General features: G+C 44.1%; 1 protein-coding gene across 1 annotated transcript in view; it reads right to left on the reverse strand.

Annotated features, from left to right (window-relative positions):
• Positions 1 to 10,052, reverse strand: part of odad4 (outer dynein arm docking complex subunit 4) — an 81,097-nt gene extending 71,045 nt beyond the window's left edge. Inside the window, exons 1-5 of the mRNA XM_060848758.1 lie at positions 9,810 to 10,052; positions 8,060 to 8,191; positions 4,321 to 4,474; positions 2,467 to 2,528; positions 1,136 to 1,304 (exon numbers count right to left, since the gene is read on the reverse strand). Of these exons, the coding sequence (XP_060704741.1) occupies positions 1,136 to 1,304; positions 2,467 to 2,528; positions 4,321 to 4,474; positions 8,060 to 8,191; positions 9,810 to 9,932 (640 nt within the window). The 5' untranslated portion in view covers positions 9,933 to 10,052. The remainder of the gene's footprint in view (positions 1 to 1,135; positions 1,305 to 2,466; positions 2,529 to 4,320; positions 4,475 to 8,059; positions 8,192 to 9,809) is intronic.
• Between the last annotated feature and the right edge of the window lie 265 nt (positions 10,053 to 10,317).

The following is a 10,317-nucleotide window of genomic DNA, read 5'->3' on the forward strand; positions in this document are numbered from 1 at the left end:
TGATTAGGCAGTTATTGAGGAATAAATGTTGGCTGGGTCACTGAGAATGTAAGTGAAAACAACAAATGCTGGAGATCACAGCAGTTCAGGCAGCATCCATGGACAGAGAGCAAGCTAACATTTCGAGTCTAGATGACTCTTCAGCAGAGCTGAAATGAAGTGTGGAGGGGATGGCATTTATGCTGTAGTTGCAGGAGGAGAGAGCGCAGGGCCTGGTGGTGGTGGGTGTAGACAGCTGGTGAATAAACGATGTTGATACTTCAGATTATGAGGACAGAGTGTGTGAGAATGATTCTAATCACTTAATCTGTACTATCAACATCTTTTGTTCTTGGCCATCTACATCCACTACCTCCAGACCCCGTGTGTGTGCTCCTCCCCCCCCCCCCCCCCCCCACAAACTATATCATAAATAGACTCGAAACATTCGCTTACTTTCTATCTCCATGGATGCTGCCTGACCACATTGATCTCAACATTTGTTGTCTTCAGGAGAGATTCCAGCATCTGCAGTAATTTGTTCCTATTGAGAATGTAGCCTATTACAGACTATGGATGGGTGAACGATCCTCCTGAGAGTACAAACTGATCTCACTGAAAGTCAGCACAAATGAAGGTGCAGGCCTCCCTCCCAGGGAGAGAGAGGTTATTCTCTTGGGAGGAAATTAACTGGGACAAACAATAATTATGGAAAAGTCTTGCTTTAAATGTCAGACATAGAACTGGGAAGGGTTTGGGTTTATCCTGAGAGACCTCTGGTATCTGGGACCACCACAACAAATGAAAGGGTGAGGCTGGAGGAGGTCCCAGACATAGAGAGGGGTGAGAATGTTGATGCTGGGGCCCAAAGACTGTACAGTAGAGAGTGGATGACATGGGGGTGGTGGAGGGTGAGGGCTGTTGTGGGGTGTGGAAGTCTACCACAAAGAATAGAGGACCTTCCAGTTTGACCAGAGGGTGCGCTGAGTTGGTGGATTCAACTCTCAGAGGTTGTTGCAGCACCACAATCAACCTACTTACAAATAAAGATTAACTCCAGGCTCCAGCTCTTGGTGCTACATCTGATGGTCACTTCAGAGTGTTCACACAGGTGGGCAGATCGAGCAGTGAATTTATACAGACAGTGAATCTTTACCCTTGTCCATGAGCAGATTCTCCAGGTACTCCTTGTCTCCATATAGCTCTCCCAGAAGCACTCGCACTGTTTTATTGGTTTTCGGTGCATCCTGTTCGGTTTTCATACTCTGCTGCTTCAGGTTTAATTTCTGCCTTCGCAATTGAGATTTGGTTTTTGGTAGGACTTTCTTAATGAGAGATAGAAATTGTGATCAGTCTGCTCTCACTGTCCTGGAGTAACAACAGAACTAAACAAGATCGCAGTTTAAATCTCAACACAGCATCTGGTTAATATAAATTCAATGTCATAGAGCCTTGGAGTCATACAGCACAGAAACAGACCCTTCAGTCCAACCAGTCTATGCCAACAATGTTCCTAAACTAAACTAGTCCCACTTGCCTGCACTTGGTCCATATCCCTCCAAACATTTCTCAGTCATACACTTATCCAAATGTCTTTTAAAATGTTGTAACTGTACCTGCATCCACCATTTTCTCTGGCACAAACAATTCTGTGTAAAAATGTTGATCCTCATGTCCTTTTTAAACCTTTCTCCTCTCATCTTAAAAACATGTCCCCTAGTTTTGAACTCCCCCATTCTAGGGAAAAGACCCAAGTCATACACCTTATCCATGCCCCTCATGATTTCATAAGCCTCAATAAGGTCACCCCTCAACCTCCGACACTCTAATGAAAAACATCCTAGCCTTTCCAGATTATTTTTATATCTCAAACACTCCATGCCCAGCAACATCCTGGTAAATCTTTCCTGAACCCTCTCCAATTTAATAATATTTTTCCCATAGCAGAGTGACCAGAATTGCACACAGCACTCCAGAAAAGGCCTCACCAACGCCCTGTACAACCGTAAATTAAATATATCTAGAATGAAAACTTTGTGTCCTTCATGATGACCATGAAACTGTTGGGTCTTCATAAAAATCCGCCTGGTACACTAATGTCGTTTAGGGACGGAAATCTGCTGTCCTTACCCGGTCTGGCTGACATGGGACTCCAGACCCACAACAATGTGATTGACTCTTAACAGCTCTCTGAAATAATCTAGCAAACCACTCAGTTGTATTAAAACTGCTGGGGAAAGCTATGACTCGCATGGACTGATTATCATGTTCTTAAGGGCAATTAGTGAAGGATAATAAATATTGACCTGACTCTCAATTCCAAGAAATACAATTTTACCATCTCTTAACCCAAATTTCTTCATACATCCCTGAAACCCTAATAGTGACTCCAGCCTGCTACCTTGATCCATGTAGAGAAATTATTTTTATAACCCTTGTGAATTCCAGAATCAGTCCAGCTATTTTGTCCCGATTAAAGCTGCTCACCTCCTCTCTTCTGTAAAAGAAGGACAGGTCGCCTCTAGTTTCAAGCTTCACTGAGGAAGGGCCTGTAGGAATTAAATGAATTAGAAAATTATTGAGTATTCTTGTTGGGAGGTAACACAGTTAGACAGTGACTCAGGGCTCAGTGGCTCAGGTCCCTCGCTGCTTGCAATTCAGGTCAAACAGCATAGGGCTGTTTTATGTTAATTCTATGAGATTGAAGTGATGGTGACCATGTAGAGACTGAACCTCCTGATTTTCAGTTACTCACTGCCTTTGTAAGATTCCCCAAATTCTAGACCCTTTATTTGATCTCCCCTGATCTTACGAGCAGGAGATTTCTCTTGCCCTTTTCCTAACTCCCTCCATTACGCTACCATGTTCTTGATTTCAAAAACCACTTAATGCATCGACTGCAAAAGAAAAAGACTGCCAATGCTAGAAACCTGAGATAAATTAGAAAATGGTGAGAAAATTCAGCACATATGTCAGCATCTACGGGATGGGGTGGGTGGGGTGTGGCAGGGGGAGACAGAGAAAGAGAGAGAGAAGCTGTAGAGGTTTTGGGCACTGGGTCAGGCCTGTATGAGTTGGGAGTGTTATCCTCGCTCTCAGGGCTGTTTCCTGGCAATGACCAGGAGGTTGGTCAAGATGGGAATTGGCGAGGGCTGCTGTGGAGCAGTTTGCACAATGAATCCCCGAAATGTTATTGTTATGTGGGAAAGCTGGTGCTTTGCCAGTAATAGGGTGCCTCTGAGTGGGTGCCAGTTGCATGGAGGCTAACTCCTTGAGGCAGGTGGGGTTTGGGGGGATGGCGGCTATGTGGGAGGGAAGTGTTGTGTTATATTCCATTGTCAGTATTCAGAACACTTTAAAAAGGGTTGTCTGTAATATTATCACCTTGGTTAAACTAATATCATAGCTTGAAACCTTAGGGCATATCAGTATCAAATTTCATCTTAATGGGGCCTCTTAAAGCATGGTATATTCATTAAAGAATGATACTGTTTGTAAAGGAATAGGTTAACATTAGTGCACACTGTATAGCCTGTGACTATAAAGTATGCATATCTGAGGAGCTGAAACAAACATCTGTTAAACTTTTCAATGCCACATTACCCATGTCGAGATCTTATATTACGGGGGCCTAACAATAGCATTGTCACATTATAAAATACCCGGCTGGTAACATGGTGGCAGTTCAGTGGAGACCATCAAGTGACAGAGGATTCATACCAAAGAGAGGGAGCTGTAAGTGTGAAAGGCAGAACCAAGATCCAGCAGTCCCCAATGATCGGTGGGGCCCTTTGCCCTCTGCCATCCCTAAGTTACTATTTGTGAATACCTGCCCAAAACTATCTCCAGTCTGAGAGTCTGTCAAAGTACTTGGCTGTCTCAGCAGCACCCAGCTTCTACAGTATCATTGCTGAGATTTCTGATTGGACTGGCATCAGAAGGAGCCTTTGTCCTGTCCTGAATCAGATGGAGCGCCCATAGGTGATCAATTGGGAAGCAAAACCATCAAAGCCATGCCCATTTTCATTCCGTTTTGAAGAAGAGTCATGTAGGACTTGAAACACTAACTCCACAGATGCTGCCAGATTAGCTAAGGAGTTCCAAAACTTTTGATTTTCGTTCTGAAACATCCCTCCTTTTCACCCTCCAGGGGGTTTCTTGCCCCAGCATCTCTTTCCTTGTCTATATTCCCTTTATTCCCCCATGTCACATGATCTATGTGGCTTCCTCTGTGTGAACAGCTCCATGTGGAGCTCAGTCCTGGCCTGAACATCAGAGAGACGGAGAGAAAGGGAAGGAGGGGAACACCAGAACCTATTCCTTCCCAAAACACACACTTACTTCCAACTGAATTGTCGATTGCTTCCCGAGCTTTCTGAATACCCAGGCGGAAATTCCGGTCATCTGGACGGAGTTTATGTCCTCGATGATAGAACATTAATGCAAGTTCAAACTCACCTTTAGCGTAAAGGCTTTCAGCCTTTCGATAAAGGCCCTGAGAAACAAAATACAAGAGTAACTCCCTTTGTGGTTTTAAAACTTGCACATTGGTTTCAATAAAAATTACATAACTGTGCACGGCATTTGTTAACATCACAAAACCCTTAATTAGAGTCATAGAGATGTACAGCATGGAAACAGACCCGTCAGTCCAACTTGTCCATGCCGACCAGATATCCTAAATTAATCTAGTCCCATTTGCCAGCATCTGGCCATATCCCTCCAAATCCTTTCTATTCATATACCCACCCATATACCTTTTAAATGCTGCAATTGTACCAGCCTCCACCATTTTTTCTGGCAGCTCATTCCATATACGTACCATCCTCTGTGTGAAAAATCTGCCCGTCAGGTTTCTCTTATATCTTTCCCTTCTCACCTTAAGCCTATGCCCTCTAGTTCTGAACTCCCCCACCCCAGGGAAAAGACTTTGTCTATTTATCCTATCCATGCCCCTCATGATTTTATAAACCTCTATAAGGTCTCCCCTCAGCCTCTGATGCTCCAGGGAAAACAGCCCCAGCCTATTCAGCCTCTCCCTATAGCTCAAACCCTCCAACCCTGGCAAAATCCTTCTAAATCTTTTCTGAACCCTTTCAAGTTTCACAACAGGTTAGCACTGCTGCCTCACAGCGCCTGTAGACCCGGGTTCAATTCCCGACTCAGGCGACTGACTGTGTGGAGTTTGCACATTCTCCCCGTGTCTGCGTGGGTTTCCTCCAGGTGCTCCGGTTTCCTCCCACAGTCCAAAGATGTGCGGGTCAGGTGAATTGGCCAAGCTAAATTGCCCGTAGTGTTAGGTAAGGGGTAAATGTAGGGGTATGGGTGGGTTGCGCTTCGGCGGGTCGGTGTGGACTTGTTGGGCCGAAGGGCCTGTTTCCACACTGTAAGTCTAATCTAAAAAAAAAACATCCTTCCGATAGGAAGGAGACCAGAATTGCAAGCAATATTCCAAAAGTGGCCTAACCCATGTCCTTTACAGCTTCAACATGACCTCGCAACTCCTGTACTCAATACTCTGACCAATAAAGGAAATCATACAAAACACCTTCTTCACTATCCTATCTGCCTGAGACTGTACTTTCAAGGAGTTATGAACCTGCACTCCAAGTTCGCTTTGTTCAGCAACACTCCCTCGGACCTTGCCATTAAGTGTATATGTCCTGCTCTGATATGCTTTTCTAAACTGCATCACCTAGCATTTATCTGAATTAAACTCCATCTGCCACTTCTCAGCCCATTAGCTCATCTGATCAAGATCCCATTGCACTCTGAGGTAACCTTTGTCACTGTCCACTACACCTCCAATTTTGGTGTCATCTGCAAAATTACTAATGGTACCTCCTATATTCACATTAATGAAGAATTACAAGCTTTTAAATTTCTGTTTGCCAGTACCCAGCACAGTGCATCAATGTCATGCATTCCTAGGACTTTGTCAGGTCTCACACGACTACATGTTCCCCCCTCCACCTACTGAAAAAACCCACTTCACCAAAGAGATTCCAAATTCAAGGATAGCTCCATCACAATGTCCCAAGACTTACAGTATATCCCTATGAGTACTTGAGCCATTCCAGGTACATTACTTGGTCTGGTTTGTCGTTGCTGATTTAAATTGGCACAGCAGTGATGATGGATTCACTGTCTTGGATACAAAAACTAAGGTGGGAAAATCAGCTGAATTCCTTCTTCCAATCACTCTCTCCGTTGCGGAAACATGCAACTTATAGAATCACAGAATTGTTCCATTGAAGAAGGAGGCCATTTACGTACCTCTCTCTTCACATGGTCTGTCCATGTTCTTCCTACCAAAATACATCTCATCACACTTCTCAGGAAAAGCAAGGGTGTAATACCAGACCCTGGGAAACTCCAATACAAATCTTCATCCAGCATGAAAATTAGCCATTGATCGCTCCTCTTTGTTCCTATTACTTAGCCAGTTTTGTTTCCAGGATCGAAAATGTGTTGCTGGAAAAGTGCAGCAGGTCAGGCAGCACCCAAGGAGCAGGAGAATCAACGTTTCGGGCATGAGCCCTTCTTCAGGAATTCTTCTTCTTCCTGAAGAAGGGCTCATGCCCGAAATGTCGATTCTCCTGCTCCTTGGATGCTGCCTGACCTGCTGCGCTTTTCCAGCAACAGATTTTTAGCTCTGATCTCCAGCATCTGCAGTCCTCACTTTCTCCTTGTATCCAGGATCACTTTGTATCTACTGACCCTTTTATTCCATGAGCTCCAACTTTTCTCACAGGTCTGTTGTGTGCCACTGTATCACATGTCTTTTGAAAATCCAAGTACATCACATCAATTGCATTACCTTGATTGACTCCTTCAAAAACCCCAGCAAGTTGGTGAAACACAACTTTAGAAGTCCATACTGGCTCTTCATAAACAACACATCATTTCTCATGTGGCAGATGTTTCTTAGCCAAATAATTGTTTTGAGTTTCTCCATCATAAGAGCTAAACTGACAGGTCTGTAATTGTTGGGGTTATCCTTGTAGTTTTTGTTCAAGGACATAATATCTGCATTTCTCCAATCTTCAAGTACCTGCCTAAGTCGAGAGAAGACTGAAATAATATGGCTAGTGCCTTATAATTTCCACTCTCACGTTCTTCAAAAACTTTCCATGCACTTTTTAGCACATGGACTGCAGTGGTTCAAGATGGCAGCTCTCCACCACCTTCATAAGGGCAAAGGGCAAATAGGGATGGGCAAGAAATGTTAGCCAGCCAGTGGTGCCCATGTTCCACAGTGAATAAAAAAAAATCTGGTCCCAGTTTCTTGTCAGCGTTAAGTCTATCAAAGACTTCTTCCTTAACAACCTTGAAAACTGGCCCATGTCCAGTTAGTATCTACCTCCTTGGTAAAACCAAATGCAAAGTATTCATTTCATATTTTTGGGGGTTTCTGATCATGCCTACTCCTTTACCATTGATATGTCCATTGAATACTTTGGCATTCTCCTTTATGTTGACCAGCAATCCCTTCTCATAATCCCTCTTCATTTAACTAATTTGTATTAGGTAAATTTTCATCACCACCATTCACCACCCCCCTCCCACCCCCCACAATGTCCCAAGCCTTCTGAATTCCTTTTGATTGTAATTTCTATCTCACCCCCATTGTAAGGACACTTTCCTTCATTATTTAAATCTCTACCTCCTTTGTCATCTGGGGAGCTCTGGATGTGTATTCCGTTTCTCTTTTGTGGGGATATACCCTTACTGTACTCAAACAAGCCCCTTTCTGAAGGCAACCCAATGTTCAGCTACAGCTTGTCCTGTCAACTTTTTGTTCCAGACTATCTGATCCAGCTCTGTTCTTGCTCCATTGCAGGACCATGGGAAATATGTGTGTGTGCGCGCGCACGCGTGCACGTGCGTGTGAGCATGTGTGTGGGGTGGGGGGGATATTTTTGCAGAGAACTGCCATAAATCTGCTGGACCAAATGACCTCCTCCCATGCTCTTCTGTGATACTAAGATTCTTTAAAGACAAAATAAGGTGCTTTGCCAAAACTGAAGAAACATCAAAGGGAAGGAATCCACTTAATGAATTGTTGTACCAGGATTACCTTATAGAACTCCTTATTGCCCAACTGGGAGGCCTCTGCATCCTTCAAAGCAAGCGTAGTGTTTCCCATTGCCAGGTAGCATCGGGAACGGGCAACAAGACAGTTCCTGTTCTTTGGTTCTTGTTGAAGAGCCTTTGACAGAATAAAAACCAAAAGAACTGTGATGCTGTAAATCAGGAACAAAAACAGAAATTGCTGGAAAAGCTCAGTAGGTCTGGCAGCACCAGTGGACAGAAATCAGAGTTAATGGTTCGGCTCAGAACTGGGAACAATAGAATTACAGAAAACTACGATATACACATGAAAAATGCATTCTTCAAAATTCTCCCTTATGCATTCATTGAGATCAGAAGTAATCCTAAAAGAAACACTTTCCACAATCACCACATAATACCAAAATATTCCAGGGTACTTCAATAAGAACCAAGAGCAGGAGTAGCCCTTTGAGTCTGATGCACCATTCAATAAGATCATGGCTGATCTTTTCATTGACTCAGCTCCACTTACCCACCCGCTCACCATAACCTTTCAGAGTTTTACTGTTCAAATAAATCTATCGATCTTTACCTTAAAAACATTTAACGAGGAAGCCTCAACTGCTGCATTGGGCAGGGAATTCCCCAGATTCACAACCCTTTGACTGAAGAAGTTCCTCCTCAACTCAGTCCGAAATTTGGTCCCCTTTGTTTTGAGACTATGCCCCCTAGTTCTAGCTTCCTCCATTAGAGGAAACAGTCTGCCTGCCTTTATCTTATTTATTATCTTCATAACCTTATATTTTTCAACATTTCCCTCATTCTTCTCAATTCCAATGAGTATGGTACCAGGCTACTCCATCTCTCCTATAAGCCAACCCTCTCAACTCCAGAATCAACCTAGTGACCTTCTTCTACACTCCCTTCAGGGCCTTTACACCCTTTCTCAAGTAAGGAGATCAAAACTATACACAGTATTCCAGGTGTGGCTTCACCAACACCCTATACAGCTGCAGCATAACCTCCCTGTTTTTAAACTCTGTCCCTCTAGCAATGAAGGGCAATATTCTATTTGCCTCCTCTGCACACTTTGCTTCCCACTCAACTTAGTGTCATGTGCAAACTTTGACACACAACACTTAGTCTGCAACTCTAAGTTATCTACACACAGCAACAGGTTAAATACAGAGTAAAACTCCTTCTGCAACTGTACTCATCAAACACTCCCCGATCAGGGACAGCACGGGGTTAGATACAATGTAAAGCTTCCTCTACACTTTCCCCCACCAAATATTCACAGGACATAACAGCACGGGGTTAGATACCCAGTAAAGCTCTCTTTTCTGTTATTAAACCAAAACTATAGCTTCCTTGACACTGACCCCATCAACCACACCCAGGACAGGACAGCACTGTGTTAGGAACAGAAGAAAGCCCATTAAAACACACTCAGAAAAAAGGTCTGTTACCTTTAAATGACCTTTAGGAAATCAAAGATGCTGCCATCTGACCAAGGCAGTGCAGGGTTATCCAGGCAGTGCCAATGCTGAAGTATCAGTCATGCTCCCCCTAGTTGGTGGGTCATATCTGTCAGCAATGCAGGGGGACATCAGCCGTCCTGTATTGACTATTCTGATTCTGAGCAATTTGGACGATTGTGAACTGGTTTTGGGAAGTTGTCCTGCCCTGAAACTCTCCTCACTGTATCCCCAGCTCCGGTTGCAATGGTTAACGCAGACCCCAGTCCCTGCTGTCTGGCTGCCGATGAAACTTACATGTGTGTAACTGTTGATGGCCTTCTCATACTCCCCCAGCATGTACAGCCGGTCCCCCTCGGACTTGTACGTGAGGTACGAGCAAACTGGCCCCGACACAATCTCCTCCTCATCGTCAGCCATCGCTGTGTCTCTGTCTGAATCTCTCCCTGTCTCTCTCTGTCAACTCTCGTTTTCTCTTTCTCTCTCTCTCTCTCTCTCTTTCTGTTTTTGTTTTTCTCCCTCCCTGTCCCTGCTGCACTCTCTCCTTCGCTGCTGTTGCTAATGGATTCAATGCCTGAGCTTATCGCGGTTACAATCTGTTTGGAATATAACCAGTCAGTCTCCTAGCAACCCCCTAACAACCAGACGCAGGGACACGACTTTAAAGGGAACATTTTGCTTTCGAGACAGCGTGGTTTCTACTTTCTATCATTTATCTGATGCCAATATTTCAGAATGATACCCTTCCCTACCCATGGCTCAGAACATAGGAAATAGCAACAGGAGCCGGCCATTCAGCCCCTCC

Source organism: Hemiscyllium ocellatum, chromosome 32 (assembly GCF_020745735.1).
Source record: "Hemiscyllium ocellatum isolate sHemOce1 chromosome 32, sHemOce1.pat.X.cur, whole genome shotgun sequence".
In the NCBI taxonomy this organism is placed as follows: Eukaryota; Metazoa; Chordata; class Chondrichthyes; order Orectolobiformes; family Hemiscylliidae; genus Hemiscyllium; species Hemiscyllium ocellatum.